The sequence below is a fragment of the Protopterus annectens genome, chromosome 9.part0 (genome assembly GCF_019279795.1).
Source record: "Protopterus annectens isolate FY-2018-M chromosome 9.part0, PAN1.0, whole genome shotgun sequence".
NCBI classification, from domain to species: domain Eukaryota; kingdom Metazoa; phylum Chordata; order Ceratodontiformes; family Protopteridae; genus Protopterus; species Protopterus annectens.
In genome coordinates, this window is record NC_056743.1 from 839,808,165 (window position 1) to 839,828,583 (window position 20,419).

Genomic DNA, 20,419 nt, shown 5'->3' on the forward strand with positions numbered 1-20,419 from the left:
AGTTAAAAGTATAGCAGGTAGTAACATGTGATTGTTGTTCATACAGTATGTAGTAGAGATAGTCTTGAAGATGTAATAAAGGTAAGAAAAGAAGGGAAAAACTAAAAAAAATTACATTTTAAGGGAAAGCTATTTAACTTAGTCTAGGGGAGATTTAGTGGGTATAGATGGGACAGTGGGGAATAAATGTCAGTGAGCTGGTAAGTAAAGTGTGATAATAAATATAGTGCACATGTGGGAGTTTTAAAGAAGATGTTGGATAGTGGGTAGGGGAAAGGTGTTAAAATATGTCAGCCAGGTGCTAGGCACACAATAATTAAATTGATAATAATATATTTCACCTAATGAGAATAACTGAGATCATACCATAGATAATTTCAGGGGACCCATGCATGGGATAAAGTATTTAAGAATTGCACCTATCTATTAGTAGTACATGGGGCAATCCTGGGGTAAATTTTCAGTTTCCCATCCATAGATCTAAGTTGCACTTGAAGATGGACAGAGTTGAACTTTATATTATGTAGCTGAGGAGTCTGTTTCACAGCAATTGTATCCTCTATGAAATATTCCTATCTCTTTAAACCATAACAGCTTTTTTGTACATTGTCAAATAATGAAGTTTAGCCCTCCAGATTGGAATAATTGTCCCAAGTTGTCAACTGTATCCACCAGCATTACCTATCCTAAAATTAAGGTTATCCATGCTAAAATGCATGTTGCAGCCCCTGTGCCTACTTAGACTAATTTCTCTCTGTTCTTGGCCTGTTTTTATTCCCCTCCCGAATGTGAAAACACAGTTTGTGTGCTTTCAGACAACATTAACTTTTAGCCTTAAGAAGAAAAGTGCACTAGCTATCTTTAAATACAACTAAATTGTACACTGTTCTAGTAAATGCATTGAAGTATTTAGGTATTAGAAATGTTGCTGTTTCTTTTTCACTTCCAATAATTTCAGACTGTATTTTTTTACTAAGCTGCTTGCCCTTGTACCTTTTAATTTTATGTTTCTCTTCAGCGAACAGTCCAGAACTCTAAATATTTATTGCATGGACCTGTAATCAGCTTGTCTCCGTGAAAATATAAGAACAGTATGTATAGCTGCATTCAACTGCAGATTTCTGAAATCATACCGAACATTTATTTGCTGAAGGAAAACTTTTCATTACATTCAGTGTTATGTTATTTTTAAAATCCCCATGCTTATAGAAGAAATTTATTACTAGATTAAGCCAAGAGCATTAATCCAGATAGTCACCTATGCAAAAGTAAGAGAAAACATCCCAACTCTGCACATATTCTAATCAGTGCATTTTTGCACCTCATTCCCCCACCCCAGCAGCACAAAATTACAACCTGTTAACTTAAGCATGCTTTTTTTTCAGACTTTCTTCTCTTTTTACATTGTAATTCCTACGTTTCTTAAAGCTAAAAAAGAAAACAAGTGATTATTTTCTTTAGAATCTTTATCACATACAACAGTCACTGAAAATGCTTTACTGTATAACGTGCAATTTATATCATGAAGTGTGTTATACCAATATTGTTAAGAACAAAAATTGTTTTACTTGCATATACTTTTTCCCCTTTTATTGTCCTTCCAAATGTTAATGCCATGAAGTGGCTATATGCTTTCCAGTGCCATTTTTTTTTCAGCTAATGTTTCTTGTAAAGCCATACTTCATAAATGTGATTTATGCTTTATAGTCTCCCATTTATTCACTAATTACAGTATTGCAGGTCTTCCTTTTGTTCATCTCCATCTCCCAACTCCAGACCCTGGTTCAAGTAAAAGGTATTCATAATTCGTTTAGTCAACTCTTGTGCTTTTTCAGTCTCTCAAGCATTTTCCTTGGGAACATTGGAAAAGGTTTGACTGGCAAAGTGTGTATATGAGCTTCATTATCAAAAGAATAAGGAGCCAAGTCCCCTTTTGTTTGATGGCTCATTTTATGTTGAACAAACTTTTCTATTCCTCCTTAGCTTGTTCTGCATCAAAAAAAGAGTTTGATCCTCCAGAAAAAAATATTCTGAAGACAGCTGGATACAGCAGCTTGAATTTCACACCTGCCTTTCGACATTTTCTGATAACCAGGATCAATGTGTTTCTCTTCTGCCTAGTGTACAGTAAAATCATCTTGCACAAACACTCTGCTGTCTCCAGATATCCACTTCTGCCGCAGTTTTGTCAGGATCAACTCTTTATGCTATGATTACATCCTTGCTAATATATGTCTTGGCTGCTGTCTAGTGGCCAGGTTTGGAACATACACACAATATGCCCTTTCAGTTAACAAAACCTACTGTGGAGTACCAGTCCAGTTGCTTATTTGTATTTGCATAAAATAAGTGCAGTCTGTTCCTTCCAGTTTGTCTGGTACAGTGGGAAATCTTAGGTTTTATCTGCTTGCTCTGTCCTCTAACTCTACCACTTTTTTAAAACAGCTCTTCTTGTGCAGTCTCACACTCAGCCAGCCTTTTTTTTATTTCATCCTCAAATTTTTGCGGTTTTATCAGTTCATCTGACTAGCTGTTAAAAGCTTCTTCCATTGTCTCCAGCCTTCTGTTATTTGATTTGATGTAATCCTTCAGTGTTTCTTTTATTTTATAAATCAGCTCTGAGTGCATTTGATTTATTTTCCCCCTCTAAATTACTGGAAGTTATCTCTTGTACCAGAAATGGAGCTTGAACTGATTTTTGCAGAACTACTACAGGATTCTTCCCAGTCAATGTTTGTCTTCACCTTTTCTAGATGCTTTTCTTTCAGCCTGTGTAAGTTTTTTCTTTGCTGGCATCCAGTGTACTTAATAGCCAGTAATTGAACTTTAATAAAATGGCAGAATTAATAGCCTTTATCTTTCAGTCTCTTTTTTTGCACTGGAAGAGCTGAAGTTGACCTGTTGATCGATGTGCAGCCATATTGAAAGCCCCACAGAGACTTATTTTTGTAGATTAACTGCTACGGTAGGACTGTTTGAAAATTGTGGTGAGTGCACTCACATAGTTGCTTAACTTGTGCTTTATAAATTACTAATTTAGAACATTAACTTGACTATGAACTATTTTGAGGCTTATTGATATGTATACACTGACTTAAGTGTATAAGAGGATGAAATTAAAAAAAAAAAAGAAAAGATCTGGCATGCTAATCAACTCATTAGATCTTGGGATTAAGGTTTCATTTGCACTTCTACCTTGACATCGTTGTCTTTAGGAATAAATCATCATGAATTCAGTAGTAAGAACTCAAACCCCCTTTTCCCGGTTTCTACATGGGGTCAAGGTGCCGTGTCAGCTGTCGCCATCTCTCTCTATTCAGTGCCACTTTCCTGCCTTCTTTGACACTCATGCCTGTCTGACACAGATTTTCTCCCACACAATCCATCCACCTCTTTGCAGGAATCCCTCGTTTCCTCTTGTCTTCCCATGTGTCCCAAATCTTCTTCATTGGATTGTCTCTACTTTTGTGCACATTTTCCCGATCCTCCGTAATCTGTTCTTTTTGACCTATTCTGCAGGTGAAACTACTTAGGCTTCTGTTCTTATATCCTCATTTCTTCATCTGTCTGACAGTGTCCATCCTACCACCTTTCTCAGGCACTTCATCTCTATCACCTGTAGCTTCCTCAATTGCTCTGCCTTTACTGCCCGGTTTCTGTACCATACAGTAGTACTGGCTGGACCACTGTTTTGTACACCTTACTTTTCATCTTCCTTGGCATTTTTCTGTCATATATTGCACCTGACGCTGCGTGCCAGTTTACTGCAGTCCCTCTGATTCTAGCTTTGACCTCCTCATTCTGACTTCCCTTTTTCTCAACCATCCCTCCTCTGTACTTGAACCTATTAACCTGTTCCACTATTTTCCCTTCTATCTCAATTATCAGCTTCTTCTGAACTCCACCATTTGCTGCAGTTTAGAACTATGTTATCTGTACTCAGTTTCGTTCCTTGTGCCTTTAGTTTTGCATTCTATTCCCCTATCCGTTGGTGAAGTTCTTGCTCAGAGACTGCCTGTAATGCCACATCGTCTGCATAAAGCAACTCTGTTGACCTGTCCCCTCCAACCTGTTTGCTAATGAAGTCCATCAACAGTAAGAACAGTAGTGGGCTCAGAGCTGGACCCTGATGCACACCCACTCCCACTGAGTACCCCTCTGTGAGATCAAACACCATTTGGGCTTGAGTCATTGGGTTCTTTTTCATAGCTTGCACTAATTCTACCAATGTTTCTGGGTCTTCAGTCCACTGCATGGCTGCCCAAATCAGCTTTCTAGGGACCTTGTCATATGCTTTCTCCACGTCTAGAAATGCCAAGTTGGACTCTTTCCTTACCTCCAGCTTCTGCTCAACTATTTATGTTGCTACAAACATTGGGTCATTTGTGCTGCATTCTGATCTTAATCCAAACTGATTATTTATTATCTTATGTTCTACTACTCTGCATATTGGTTTATCATTCACCCTCTCCAGAACTTTCATGCAATGTGACAGGGGTTTGATACCTCTGTAGTGCCCACAGTTGTGAAGGTCCCTTTTGTTTTGAGCACTGGTACTAGTATGCTTATTCTCCAGTGATCTAGGATACTCCTTTCTCTCACATGCTTATGAATACCCTCAAGAGCCATTTCTCCTCATCTGAGCCTGCTGCTTTCCCTGATTTCATTTTCCCTAGTGCTCTTCTTACTTCTTTTATGGCGAGTTCCTCTTTTTTTTCTCTCATCGTATGCTGTTTGGGACAGAATAGTTTCTGTGGGATTTTCTTCATTACGAAGCTGATAGAATTACTCCTTCCATCTGCCTTTGATGCCCTGTGGGCTGGTGAGTAGGTTGTTGCTAGTATCGCTTATGAAATGTCTCTATCTTCTTCATCTTTCTGTCGTTGCCTTGCAACCTGATATAGTTTCTTTTGTGCCATCTACTGACTTATTTTCCAGAAGCTGGTTGAGTGCCTCTGTTGCCGTGTTCTTTGCTATTGTAACTGCTCTCTTACCCTATTTGTTAGCCAGCCAGTGAAAATTCCTTCTTAACCTTGTCCATCTTTTCTATCTCCCACTTTTGCCTGCACTCTTTCTTTCTTTTGATGACTTCCTGGACTTCTGCATTCATCCACCAGCTTTCTCATGTATCTTATTTCTATACCTGGCTCTGCCCACATCTGTTCTGTAGTCCTCACACATGCTATTTTGAGGTAATGCCATTCTTCAATTCCACCTGTTTCTTCTTCTGCTTCTTCTTGAGGTGCTAGTGCCCTGTGTAATTCCTTGAACTATTGTGCTTTCTCTCCATTCAACTTCTATCTCTTCAGCCTGGTCTCTGTTGATCTTAGTGCCTTCTCTGACTATTGCTGGCATCTGATTGTTGCAACAAACAGTTTATGCTATGGCCAGCTGTTTTACTGGAAATGAATTTACAATCACTGATTCCATGCCATTGCCCTTTCCTTGCTGGGAAGAAGTTTACCTGAGTTATATGTTGGCCACTCCAGTATGTGGTCTTGTGACTGTCTCTCTTTCTGTTCCATGTGTTGTCTACTATCAAGCTATTTGTCAGACAGAAGTTTAGAATGGTCTCTCCTACTTTATTCCAGTTGCCCCACCCATGTGGACCCCAGCAGTCCTTATATGTTGTTCTGTCTGTCCCAGTATGTGCATTTTAGTCACTCATTGTTAATACCAATTTATGTTGTCCTGGTGTCTAGAAGGTCCTGAAACTGCTGTCTGAAATGCACTGCCATCTGAATGCTGAATACTGTCCTATCATTAGGCTGGAATCCTGATTGCCATGCATCTGTCACTAATCCTGACGACATCTTTCACTGTCTTCTGAAGCCCCTCCCTCGTGATTCCCATACCATTTCTAGCCTGTCCTTCTCCTGAGTAGTAGACTCTGGATCCCAAGCCAAGTGGTTTTGCTGCACTGCCCTTCCATTTTGTTTCCTTGCTACATAGGATGTCCAGTCTTCTCATTACCATCATGTCATCCACTTCCAAGGTGCATCCTGCCAGTGAAGCTACACTGAGTGTAGCAATTCACTTCCAAGGTGCATCCTGGCAGTGAACCTACACTGAGTGTAGTAGTTCAGATTTAGCAGGTTGATTGGTTTTACATCCAGCTGTTTTTCAACAGAGCTGTCCCAGGTAACCCAAGTGCTTATTGATTTATGGCTGCTGGGCTTTAAGATGGGTAAACACTGGCTAATAGAGGCACATGCAGCCCTCTCACCATTAGCATGGATCCCTGGCATAGATCGGAGTAGGACAGGTCCTGTACACACTTATCACCTAGTTGGTGACATTAATCAACACAACCGAATCACCTAGAACCATATTGTACACCATTGAGTGGATAGCCCTGCCACGGCCTGCAGATTATGATCGGTGTTCTCCTACCGTGAGGATGCTGCACACCATAGTAGATGCCCAAAGTGGTTGGTTTATGCAACTCTTCCCCCTATAGGGCACCATGTAGAGTCTGTGCTGCTGCCCACAGCTCCATTCTTTTGGTCAGTTTGAGATGAAAACACTCACCACATTTTTCAGAGGTGGGAGGATCCCACAGAGATACAGGGAGAACATGCAAACTCCAAACAGACATTGACTGGAGGTCAGGATAGAACCTTGTACCTTATGCATGGAAGCAAAGACCTTAACCACTATGCCAGCTAGTCAAAATAAGATTTATCCTTTATAAGAAGCAAGTTAAGGAGCATGTCTAACTGAAATGGGGTAGAATCAGATGTATAAAACTAAGCACAAGCACGCACGCAAACACACACACACACACACACACACACACACACACACACACACACACACACACAAATTCACTTATGCATTTGCAACCACAGAAATACACAGGATTTACTTGTATTGACAGATGCACACATCCACATGCACATGTAGGTGTGCAGTATAACAAGCGATAATCACTGGAGACAGTCTCATCAGTTCATGTACAGTTTGTTTACTGCAAACAATCTAAAATAAAGTTCACTTTTAATGAAAAAATGAAAACAAGCACCGTATTTACATACGTTCCATTTCTGAGCTTGTTAGTCCAAAGCTAAAGTTACCTCAGATCTAGTTTGCCTCTGCAATAGATCGGAGGTTCTCTCATAGCTCGGGCCAGTAAAAAACTTATTTCTTGAAAATTTATAATAATACTTAAAAAAAAAATATTTAGATATTTATTTTTATATACTTAGATTAGCTCTTATAGCTTATTGTATAGTTTCCCTTCCCTTGGGGTGCCTTTTTTCTTAACTAGTAGTTTGCTTTCTTGGCCTTGTTTTATTTTAGACCTTGTTAAATCTTTAATAGTACTTTAGATTGTAGTTGTGGGCTTAGAATAGTGACTTTTCTGTCACTGCTTTGCTATATTTAGTCTTTAGAGTATTGAACAGTGACTTTTCTGTCACAGCTTTGATATATTTAGTCTTTAGAGTTTAGATGAATAATATAAAGTGTGTATGTGCTGTTTAGTATTTTACCCTATAGTTTTAAAAGGGCTTGTTTGATATTTTTTGTTTGGGAGTGTCTAGTTCTTTACAGCACCCTATTGAGATTGTGTGTTACAGTATGGCTGACCATGATAAAGATAAAACCCCTAAATCACGGTTTAAGAAATGTCCTAAATGTGGGCAGAAAATGTCTGTCACTGACAGTCATGTGAATTGTGTTTACTATTTGGGAGCATTGCATCTCCAGGAAAGCTGCTCCATTTGTCATTCTTTCTCTTCTGGGGTTCTCCAGGAGAGAAAGAGAAAGTTAATTGACAGAGGTTTAGTTAAACCATCCTTTCAAGAAGCTTTGTGTGACCAGGACAGGTCCAGCAAATCCTCAAAGTCTTCTAAGGCTTCTACTTCTTCTGAGGTAAAGAAATCTAAAAAACCTTCGACGTCGGTTCCGCAGACCTCAGAGCTGACCGTCTTGTCCTTTAGGAGCTGGTCTCCGGTTCTGGAACCGGTATCCGAAATGCCGAAGTCTCCACTCCTGCAGTCTGTACCTCCTTCTATCCACTCATCTCGGTCTTCGATAAGCCTTTCCGATTTGGATGTGGATCATGTGGTGCAGAAGCTTTTACAAGCACTGGCCTTTGCTAAATTTTTATCAGCTCCGACCCAAACAGCTTTGGAACCCAAAGACCATTTTACCATCTACTACTCTTCCTCCTCCGAGCCATACCAGTCCTTCGGAGCCAGAGGAGTCAGACTTGATGATTATTGAGCCTTTGGAGCCGATGCCTGTACCAGTGTCCTCGGCTCCATTTACTCTGGCGTCCTCTGCGCCGATCGAGGAATCTAGGAGCCGACACTCTCTGGTTGGGTCCGGGGAGGATAGTCGGACTGACTTGTCGGTTCTGACTGCCTCTCAGGGCTTCGGCTCGGATGAACTCAGTTCCTACCTCTGGCTCGGAACCCGCTGTCCCGGTGTCAGGGGTATTGACGGTTTCCTCGGATCCGTTGGTCCCTTCTCATCGGAGCAGAGGTGTCTTCGAAGCCATGAGGAGAGTTATGTCTCCTAAGACATCTTCGACTTCAGGTCCGGCTACCTCCTCCCCAAAAGCTCCTGTGTCTGCTTCTGCTTCACAGATCCTTGCTAAGCATAGAGACCCAGAGCCTCAGGAGGCCCCATTGGGTGTCCCTGCTCTTCCGAGACCTCACCAGAAGCCCCCACTGATGAGGTTCCCAGGAAGAGAATCTGTAAGAGGAAGCATTTAGACTCCCCACAGGAGTCTCTCATATCCAGTACTGACTTGGATGAATCAGAAGGATCCCTACGGTCCCCCTCTGAGGATATCTCATTTGCTGAGATATTAGAAATCCCTTGGGCAGAGGGGTGACTGGCAGCCCACTAACCCTACAGAAGACGAGTCTGTTTTCCTGAAGGCTTTCGGGTTTCAGCCCTCCGCCTCTTGGGTGTCTCCGCCCTTCGATGAGCTTATGCAGCTGGTCTCACGAAGGGTGTGGGAGTCTTTGGACACCATGAAACCTGTCCCCAGGAGGCCTAATAAATTTATTTCTGCCTCCAGGACAAATATTTTCTTACTAAGGGTGTGCCAGTTGATGCCATGGTGGTGGCGGCAGCCACCAAAAAGGAAATTTCAGAAACTTCCTCCTCTATCCATCTTCCTAACAGAGATTCTAGGATCATGGATAGATATGGGAAGCGCACGTACAGTTCAGCGACTTTTGCACTCCGTTCGTTCAACTATCTAACCCATTTTACTAGACTGCAAAGAGATCTCCTAAAAGAGTTTAGAGATACTCTTCAGGGTACAGTAGCTGCAGGAGCTTCAGATAAAGTTGCCTCCCAGCTTGCTACCCTCAATTCCATAGTAAACTCGTCCATGCGCCTCATTTCATATGCAGCTGATGGAGCGAGCAGGGTAGCAGGTACAGAAATTGCTCTTAGGAGACACTCCTGCATGTTTTTGTGTTCCTCCACGGAGCCCTTTAAGTCATTCTTCGTCAGTACCCCTTTTGATGGCTCATCCCTTTTCGGGCCCAAAGTTAAGGAAACTTTGACCAGGTGTGAGCAGGAAGGAAAGACTCTTGTCTGTTGTCGGAGTCAATTTTTCCACTCCTACCAGACCCCACCCCAAGGGTCAAGGTGAGGAAACATGTGGTTCCGTAAAGCACAAGGAGCCTTTCAGGACACACGTAGTGAACCCCCCTCCAGGGGCAAAGGAGGGGGGCAATAATGGAAGATGCCACCCTCGCAGCAGAGGTGGTCCACAAAACCAGGGAGATGGAGATCAGTTCTTTGGGAAGCCCTACCAGCGCTCCTGAAAGGAGGCCCAACTGTCCTGCTCTGGAGGCAATCGGGGGTCGCTTATCTTTGTATCCAGATGCCTGGCTCAAAATAACAAATGACAACTGGGTACAAAGTATCATTTCCAGAGGATATTTCATTCCTTTTGTCACCCCCTCCACTGACCAGAAAAATCCTGGATGTTCCACCCAGTTACAGGGAACAGGCAGCAATAGAGGTCCGATTGTTGCTAACAAAAAAAGTCATCCAGCCAGTTCCAGCAGACCAGATAGGATTCGGAATTTACTCAAGATTCTTTTTAGCTCCAAAAAAGACAGGGGACTGGAGACCTATTTTGGACCTCAGCAGACTAAACAGATCTGTCAGGAAAGAGAAGTTCTGGATGGTCACTCTTCAGTCGATACTTCCCTTTTTAGGGAAAGACATTTGGATGTGCCCGATAGATCTTCAAGATACGTACTACCACATAAAAATGGCCAGACCATCCAGGGATTATCTGCGCTTCCAGCTGGGAGCCAATCATTACCAGTTTCGAGCCCTGCCATTTGGTCTTACTACAGTCCCCAGAGTGGTTCACCAAATGTATGGCAGTGGTCATGGCTCACCTGAGACATTTAGGATTCCAGGTGTTTTCATACCTAGATGATTGGCTCCTCACCGCCACCACCAGGCATCAACTCATACAAGCCAGGGACACCACTCTTTCTCTCTGCAGTCATCTGGGCATTATAATAAACTCAGGAAAATCTGCCTTGTCGCCATCGCAACATACCGTTTTTATCGGAGCAGAATTGGACACCACCACCACCACTTTGAGACTTCCAGCATAAAGAGTCTTTATACTCTGTCAGCAGGTCTACAATATCATATCCAAAAACAAGGCTCCAGCATCAGAGGTACTACAGTTGTTGGGCATGATGGCAGCCGCAGTATTAGCCATACTGTTGGGTTGCATGCACATGCGGATTCTGTACTGGCTGTTGTTCACTCAGTGGTCTTACCAAGAGATCCCAATGTCTCCTCTTATAATGATCACGAACACATGCAAAAAAAATCTTCAGTGGTGGTTGACCTCTCCATGTCACGATAGGTCGTTCTTTTGTTCTACCCCCACCAGCAGCCACAGTGACCATGGACGCTTCCCTGATAGGGTGGGGGGTGGGGGGGTATTTTCAGGGAAGAACAGCCCAAGGCACATGGACCATTCAGGAGATACATCTGCATATCAATGTCCTAGAGACGAGAGCAGTACTTTTAGCATTGCAGGATCTCTTCCTCTGGGTACAATTGTGATTCAGACAGACATGTCAGTGGTCTGGTACTTGAACAAACAAGGCTGAACCAGGTCCTACCCCCTTTGTCGCGAGGCCCTAAGAGTATGGCAATGGGCTACATCCACCCAGCGCTTTCTGTTAGCAACGGACATCCAGGGGAAATCCAACGTGATAGCAGACAAGCTGAGCAGAGCAATTTTGTTGTCTCACGAGTGGCCCCTCAAGAAAAAAATCGTGGACAGGATATTCTGCAAGTGGGGCCAGCCTTGCTGTGACCTTTTCGCCAACCATATGAACACGAAATGCAGAAGCTACTTTGCCCTGATTCCTCCTCTGGGAGAAGCACCAAGGAATGCACTCGTACACGATTAGCCTCCGGGTCTCCTCTATGCAATCCTACCAATTCCCTTGATACCCAAAGTACTACAGAAAGCAGAAGCCCTGGGAAGTACCATCATTCTAATAGCCCCTCATTGGCCTTGTTAGATTTGGTTCCCCTTCCTTCGACTTTATCAATTGGAGGACCCCTGGATTCCGGACCCAGTTCCAGATCTTCTGACGCACTCGTCAGGGGAACTTCATCCCTCTCTTCAGTCCCTAAAGCTGACAGCTTGGCTGCTCCAATTCCCATCATAGCCAGGTTCCATAACCTTTCTAATGAGACGCAGCAAATTCTAATATCCTCTCATAAATCCTGTACGAGGAAGCTATACCTTAGCAAATGGAAAAATGTACTATATGGGCCTCTCAAAACAACATTGATCCCTATGTAGCCTCTATGGCCTCTATACTAGAGTTCTTGGCCATGATATTCAACAAAGGAGCTGCAGCAGCAACTGTTCGGGTTCAACTTGCTGCTATCTGTAATTTTCACCTTGGATTTGAAGGATTGAACATAATGTCACACAAACTATCCAAAGCCTTTCTCAAAGGGACCTTTCATCTCAGACCACCTGTGAAATCTCTGTATACCCCATGGAATCTAAATTTTATGCTTTCTCGCATTATTCTCCCTCCATTCGGTTCCTCTTCCCCAATCACTCCAACAACTTAGAATATATGCTGCACAAGCTTGATGTTCATAGACAGCTCAGATTTTTCTTGGATAGGACAAAAGAGTTTAGGAAATCAGAACAGCCTTTCATTTCCTTTACAGATTCCAGAAAAGGTATGCCAGTGGCCAAAACAACTCTAAGTAGTTACCTGATTGTATCACATTTGTTTATTCAGCTGCTAATATGCCCTTACAACAAAAAATTAATGCTCATTCTATCAGAGAAGTGTCTTCATCCTGTTTTTTCTGCTAGACTTCCTGTAGATGGCATTTGTGCACCAGCCACTTGGTCAAGACCTCATACCTTTATCACTCATTACAAAGTTGACAGGGCCTCCTTTGGGTCTACTGTCCTGAAAAACATACTCCCGTGAGCCACCTGAGATATATGGTGCTTGGGACGCTACCCATCTGTAAGAATGAATGGCGAGATAGAACAACTTCACATAAAGAAGTTATGTACTTACCTTAACGTTCCATGTGAGCTTTCATCTCACCTTCGTTCTTACTTCCCACCCTCCTACCCCCCCCCCCCCCAGGGTTTTTCGAAGACCAAGATGCTAGAGTCTTCCTGGTTGCTCAACCCTTCTATAGCTCTCTTATAGAGTGATAGAATGACATATGGTATTATTATATGCAGCAAACAAGATCTGAGGTAACTCTAGGTGCATCATGGAATAGGGACTTGGCCTCGAGCTGTCTGAAGACCTCGAGCTTTGTAGCAGGCCAACTCTCCGAACCCATCTTTAAGAATGAAGGCAAGATGAAAAACTCACATGGAACATTATGGTAAGTGCATAACTTCTTTTTCTTGACATCTTAACTAACCACTGTGCCATAGCACTAGTATACACACAGACATGCACAGATGCACCCCTACTTAATGCAGTTTGTCTAATAATTGTTTGCCTGGATCTGCTGCAGCTGTCCTGATAGTGTTGTGTAGCTTAACTGTATGAAAGGGGAAAAATACATACCATTTTATAGGCTGGCAGAGGAAAAGAGCACAGCTGCTCCATTTATCAGTAAGCAATCGAGTAACTTAGCACAGTATTATTTAGTAAAAACAAAAAATATTTAATTAAAAATATATATATATATTTTAACCCCAAGCTTGCGTCATTGTACCCTGCTCCAACCAAGTCTGAGTTGTTTCAGTTTTGATTCTCAGTCTGCTTCAAGCACTAGTCACAGTACGCATTTTGAACCATTGAGAATTAGAAGTTATGTACTTACCATAACATTCCATCTGAGTAGGTGGATTCATTTGTCTGCAACCTGTGGGTTATGGATCCGATATCGGATCCGAACCGGCATGGTTTATCCAGCTATGGATCTGAGCTCTTAGCTCCTCCCCTCACCCATAATGCCCTGCTCTCCCTACATGACCTCAGATCAAGTTTGCCCTGAATCAAAATACCTTGGAAAGGGTAACGCCTAATATGCAGGAAACTGACAAGGCCAGGGGGATAGGAGGGCGGGATGGTTGCAGACAAATGAATCCACCTACTCAGATGGAACGTTATGGTAAGTACATAACTTCTAAATCTGAAGTAGGAGATTCATTTGTCTGCAACCTGTGGGACAGAGTCCCCAGCTACCTGAATCTTGGGCGGCCGTCATGGAAGGATATTCCGGAGCACCGCGGAGCCAAAGGATGCTCTACCTCTAGATGTGATATCCAGCTTGTAATGAGAAATAAAGGTATGGGATGAAGCCCAAGTGGCTGCTGAACAAATGTCATCCAGAGGAATTCTAGCCTTAAAGGCCGCTGAGGTAGAAACTGACCGAGTTGAATGGGCATGGACTCCCTCCGGTGCGGGCCTCCCAGAGGCTTGATAAGCTAGAAGAATACACTGCGAAATCCAGCGTGACAAGGAGACTTTGGAAATTGGCTTACCCAGATTAAATTTGACAAAGGAAATGAATAACTGGTCGGATTGCCTATGACCAGCTGTCCTGTTAAGATAAAAACGAAGCTGCCTGTGAACATCCAAAGAATGCAGCTTGTATTCACCCTTGTTCTGATATTTAGGAAAGAAAACAGGAAGGTTAATGGACTGATTAATGTTTGCTTCTGAAGCTACCTTAGGAAGAAAGGAGGGATTGGTCCTGAGGTATACGCGGTCCAGATGGAAGACCAAGTAAGGAGGCTTTGAAGATAAGGCTTGACGTTCCGAAACTCTTTTAGCCGAAGTAATGGCTACTAAGAAAGCAGTCTTGAGGGATAAAAATTTAAGATCTACTGTGGCCGCAGGTTCGAATGGGGGAGCGGTCAAGGCCTGAAGAACCAAAGACAGATCCCAAGGAGGAACCGCTTGCTTGACAGGAGGCCTAAGGAGAAAGGTGCCTTTAAGGAAGATTTTACACAATTTGGCAGACATAAGTGGTCCAGAGTCATGACCAACATGATAGTGAGAAATGGCCGCAAGCTGCACTTTGACCGTGGAACTACTGGCACCATCATTAAAGAGAGTGGTTAGGAAGTCTAGCACCAGAGGAAGGGGAACCATGAATGGATCTAGACCTTGCCGCTCCGCCCAAATGGAGAATCGTTTCCATTTACTGCGGTAAAGTTTCCTAGTAGATGGTTTATGAGCCGCTACCAAGATGGCCTTAATGGGAGACGAGATACCGGGAGTCCTAATTAGGAGTGGAACTGGAGCAGCCAAGCAGTTAGCTGCAGGTTGTCCAGATTCGGAGGTGATAGGTTCGATGGATGCGATATCAGATCCGGAATGGGATCTAGAATCCAAGGTGGATTCACCGAGTGAGACCTTAGGAAAGGGAACCAGATCTGTCGAGGCCAGAATGGGGCAATGAGGATCATTCTGCACCCCAACTGAGAGGCTTTCTGAAGAACTTGGATCATCAGAGGCAAAGGGGAGTAAGCATAAAGAAGACCAGGAGGCCAAGCATGCACCAGAGCGTCTCTCGGGGAATCCCCTGGAGGAGGGATTAGAGCGAAAAAACTGTCGCACTTGGTGTTTAAGGGAGACGCAAAAAGATCGCAACAAGGAGTTCCCCACCGTGCGAAGATACGTTTCGCTACTTGAGCATTGAGAGACCACTCGTACGGGGAGAGAATGGTGCGACTGAGCTTGTCCGCTAGGATGTTGGACCGACCCGGAATATGCGTTGCGATGAGAAAGCGGTTGGTGGAGATCGCCCATTCCCACACTCTCATGGCTTCTCGACATAAGGGATAAAACCTGGTTCCCCCCTGTTTGTTGATGTACCAGACCACCGACATGTTGTCTGACTGAATCGCAATTGTTCCCAGGGGAAGAAAGGCCTGAAGTGCTCGCAACGCTAAGAGCACTGCTCTCATCTCTAGAACATCGATATGCAGGGAGGTCTCTGAGTCGTTCCACGTGCCTTGGACCGTCCTGCCTGCAAAATGCCCCCCCACCCGAGGCGGGAGGCGTCCGTGGTCACCGTGGCGAGAGGGGGAGAAGCACAAAAGGGGCGGCCTCCGTGGAGATCCTGTGAGTGGAGCCACCACAAGAGGGACCACTTGCAAGCCTTGCTGATCGCAATGGGATGATGCAGAGGTAGAGCAAGGTAAGACCACTGAACTTGGTGTCCACTGAAGGACCCGCATGTTGAACCTGGCGAGAGGAAGAAGAGATATTGCTGCCGCCATGGACCCTAGAGCCCTCAGGACCAATTCCGCCGGAGCAGAGCTGGAGTGGAGGATGGCCCGCACCTGGAGTCGCAAATTCTGAACTCTGTCGGCTGTGAGGAAGGCTCTTAACTCCCTCGTGTCTAACCTGGCACCTATAAAATCTATCAACTGAGTAGGGGCCAGGTTGGATTTTGCTACATTTATCGTGATGCCCAAGTGGGGAGCTAGATAAAGAAAAGAGTCTCGCGCCAATGATAGTAGATGCCTTGTTGGGGCGGTAAGGAACCAGTCGTCCAGGTATGGGAAGACCTGCACCCCCTGAAGCCTCAGGTGGGCCGCAACCACTGCTAATACTTTGGTGAACACCCTGGGGGCTGTGGTGAGACCAAAGGGAAGGACCCTGAGCTGGTAGTGACTGGCTCCCAGCCGGAAGCGAAGAAACCTCCTGGAACGTCTGTCCATTAGTATGTGATAGTATGCATCCTTGAGGTCTATAGAGCGCATCCAGTGATTCTCTCCCAGAAGGGGGAGGATGGATTGCAAGATGACCATCCGGAACTTCTCCTTGGGAACTGCCAGGTTTCACAGGGACAGGTCTAATATTGGTCTTAGGTCCCCCGTCTTCTTTGGCACTAAAAAGAACCTGGAGTTAGAACCCTGATCCTATCCGATCTGGTCTGGGGGGGACGGGCTGGATGGCTCTTTTCCCCAGCAGATGGCCAATTTCTGCCGAAGTGGCCTCCCACTGACTGGGTGGAACGTCGGGGAGGGATTTGAATTTTGGAATGTGATGAAAGGGGATCTTGTATCCTCTGGATATAATGCGGAGGACCCAGCGGTCTGATGTTATGGACCCCCATGCCACTAGGTGCTCCGAAAAACGTCCCCCGACTGCCTCCAGAGTGGAGCAGTCGGGCAACCCTTCAGGGCTGCTGCACGGGCCGTTCAGAGAAAGGTTCTCTGGACCCGAAGTTCCTGGGAGCCCCTCTGCCCCTGGGGCGGCGTCCTCCCTGTCCTCCTCTGCCACGGAAGGATTGGTTGTCCGGAGCGGGTTGGGATTGCTGCAACTTCCGGAACCACATCTTCTTCTGGCCCTTTTGGTTCCTAGAGTAGGACCTCTGGGGCACAGAGAAGCGGATTCCGACGGCAGACAGCGTCTTCCCGTCCTTTTCGCTCTGGGTTAAGGTGTCGCGAACCGTCTTGCCAAAAAGGGCAGAACCATCGAAGGGGGCTTTCGCGAAGGACGCCTTGAAGGGCTCCGTGAAATCGCAAAGGCGGAGCCAGGCCTGGCGTCTTGTGACTAGGCCTACTCCTGCAGCTCTAGCGGCTCCCTCAGTAGCATGGGACAGCAACCGCATAGAGGTATTCGTCACGGATCGAAGAGTGGCCATACGGGTGGAGTGCAAAAGTTTGTCCTCCTCCGACATGGACTCAGGGGGGGATGCAGCGTATTCCTTAATAAGATCGCGCTGCATCCTGATCACATGTGCCAAGTAGTTGAGTGCCCTCACTGAGAAGGTCGCAGAACTAAACATTCACTTCCCCAAGCGGTCCATCATCCGAGACTCCTTGCTTGGTGAGTGGACTGAGGGACTCTCCTGAGCGAGTTCCGTCTTGGTGGCTGCTGCCATCAACATGGCATCTACAGGGGGCCCCTTACTCCAGTGGGCACGGTCAGCAGGGGGGCTAAGGATTCGGTCTGGCCTTTTGGGGATTGGCTCCACGGTGTCCGGTTCCTTCCACGCCCTGGTGGTAATGAGGTCCACCAGGGGGTCTGCAGGAGGGGACACCCAAGAGGTAGACGGGCCCGCTTCGAATGCCTTCATGAACACGGACTCGTCCGAGGAAGACTTGGGGGCAGACCACCCCCCCCTTATGCGAAGCATTTCCATGATGTCTCCAAAGGAGACATCCTCGGGGGGTGATCTTGGGGAGCCTTCCCCTTCCTCCAAATCTGTGTCTTCAGTTAAAGACTCGGGGGAGTCTATGTGCCTCCTTTTACACGTATGCTTGCGAGGGGCTTCCTCGGGGGGGGCTGTCCGAGGAGCCCTCGCAAGCAGTGTCTTGTTCCAAAGGAACAGCTTGGGGCACTGAAGCGGGCTGTCCCAGTGGCCGGATGGTGGAAGCCTGACCCAGTGCAGATGGAGCGCGGGATGGAGCCGAAGCAAGTGCCGGGGGTCCGGAAGCCCTCAACAGAGCCCTCTCCACTACATCAAAAGCCGAGGGGGAGCCAGCCCCGACCAAAGGATCCGAAAGTCGGCTCCCCCTCGGATCCGAAGAGTGGATCGGAGCCGGCCCCGAGACACTCTGATCCGAGGGACCAGTGCGCTCTGACACAGACGGCGCCGAAGGCACACTGAGTCCCCCGGATCCGAAGCTCGGATCCGAAACACTCGAGGGCAGGGTCAGATCCGAAGTACCTAGTACTATCGGCGCCGACTCACCCCCGGCTCCGAACCTGGGTAGCTGGTCGGAGAAGGAGCTATAGGCTTGAAAAATGGGGTCGAGCTCCCCCCCACAGCGGGGGGGGGGGAGGCAGGAGCACTCCCATCTGCATCTGGGCCTGGATGAACCCTTCTCATCATCCGGTCCAGATCGGCGTCAGAAAGGCTATACGTGGATCTCGAAGAGGCTACCGAGGTAGGCCTTGAGTGCCTCCTCGATAGCCTTAACGGAGATCGGGTCTCCTCCTCCTCAGGCCCCGGTGAAAAGCAGACCGGAGCCGAGGGGGGGGGGGGAGCCAGTAGCCAAGGAGGCCGGAGGAGAAGCCCGCTTAGCTGGTGGGGCCGAAACGGAGGTCTCGGCCCGCCGCTTGTGGTGCTTCACTCTTCGGTCCTTTTTTCTTGCCTCTCTCTCCTCCAACCCAGCAGCGGGAGGTTGAGTCCCAGGTGGAGGAGGGGGAGCAGGCGAGGAGGGAACCGAGGCCACGGTACCCACCACAGGAGCGGGAGCGGGAGCCGAAACCGAGTCCGGGGGTAGAAGTCCCGCCAGGACCAGCTTCGACCTCCGCTCCTTCAATGCCCTGGGGTTGAACCCTGCACAAATGGAACATCCAGAAGTGAGGTGTTCAACCCCAAGGCATCGAGCACAGTGTGGCCATCAGCAGGGGATAGCTTATGGCCACACTCGGAGCACTTGGAGAATATTGCCTTAGGGGCTTCTGACATAATAAAGTCTTTTTTTTTTTTTTTACAAAGAAAAACAAAAGACAGAGACTAGTACTAAACTAGTACACACACAAGGCCCCACACAATACACTCACACAGAAACTCCGACCAGCGAGGAGGATAAACTAAAAGTTTTAAAATTAAAAATTTTAAGCTGAAAGTATCAAATTATAAAGGGGAACCTAACACAATCACTCAAATATCACAACAAATACTCAAATTAAAGCTTTCTTTAAGTACAAAAAATCGCTTAGCTGAAGAGCTCAGAATCCAAGACCTGGTTACCAGCGCGGCAAACTAGATCTGAGGTCATGTAGGGAGAGCAGGGCATTATGGGTGAGGGGAGGAGCTAAGAGCTCGGATCCATAGCTGGATAAACCATGCCGGTTCGGATCCGATATCGGATCCATAACCCACAGGTTGCAGACAAATGAATGTCCTACTTCAGATATGTCTGCTTGCTTTTCATCTGGCAACTTAACTGCCCCTCCCCCCCCCAAAAAAAAATAAACAATAGGAAGGGTAGTAAGGTCTAATCACATGATTCCTGTTTGAGGGGAGGGGGGCTGTGGCTAAATGTCATTTCAAAAACATCATTTCGAAAACAGTCAATTCAAGTCAACTGATTTTTTTAACATAAAAAAAAATGAAATAAACTTTCTATTCAGACGGCAACAGTCCAGAAACTAGCATGAGCCATTCCTACACAGTAATGTCAGCTGATAATTCACCTTATTCAGCTAGAACATGGAATGTGGTGTGCTCTGGGTTCGATCTCCAGGCAAAGGTCAGAGTTTTCCTTTCTTGTAGCATAGGTAGGAAGAATCACTGACACATGCATTTGGTCATGTGCATGTGTTTGTTTGTTTCTGGGGTAGAAAAAGAGGAGGCTAGAATTTGTATTGCTAATAATTTGACTGACACTCTTTCTGTAAAATGGCTGATTGCAATGCAAGCCATTATGACCTGTGAACTGGATCTGTTATTTTTTGTCTGCATTTTCTGCCGAACCTCTATTAACAGTTTATGGTTATTTACATGCAGCAAGACACAAGGAAATTCCTTCAGAAAAAATGAAGGGGTCTGCTAGTCTGTGGTTGTATCTTCCGTCTTTGAAATTGTGTTGTGCATTGAGCTTACATACATTGTAGGTAGTTATGCAGGTGTTAAACAAGCAGGTTTGCAACTGCTTTTGTTTGTGGGGTGTTACGTGGCAGTTGTACTTATTGGGAAAATTAATTCTGTTTTTCTGTCATCTCTTGCAGGTGGATAAACGGAAAGAAAGCTGCTTGGTGCGGTTTGAAGACAATTCTGAATTCTGGGTACTTTGGAAGGACATCTACTCCCGTAAGGAATCTTTTATAATTAAGGTGCTTGACTCTGGCATTTTCTTGTTACAGTGGACCATGATACGATAGAAGAAATAGAAAAAAAAAAAAGAGTTTGAATGAGAACAAGAGAAAATGCAAATAAGCTGAATCCATAGAGGTTTGGCCTTCTGTGACACACTGATTCTTGT

At 45.5% G+C, this 20,419-nt stretch overlaps 1 protein-coding gene across 1 annotated transcript in view; it reads left to right on the top strand.

The window, feature by feature from the left end:
• The window catches only part of PHF1 (PHD finger protein 1), a 2,051,426-nt gene that overhangs the window by 248,000 nt on the left and 1,783,007 nt on the right, over positions 1 to 20,419 (top strand). The window contains exon 3 of the mRNA XM_044083522.1: positions 20,166 to 20,247. Within this exon, the coding sequence (XP_043939457.1) occupies positions 20,166 to 20,247 (82 nt within the window). The remainder of the gene's footprint in view (positions 1 to 20,165; positions 20,248 to 20,419) is intronic.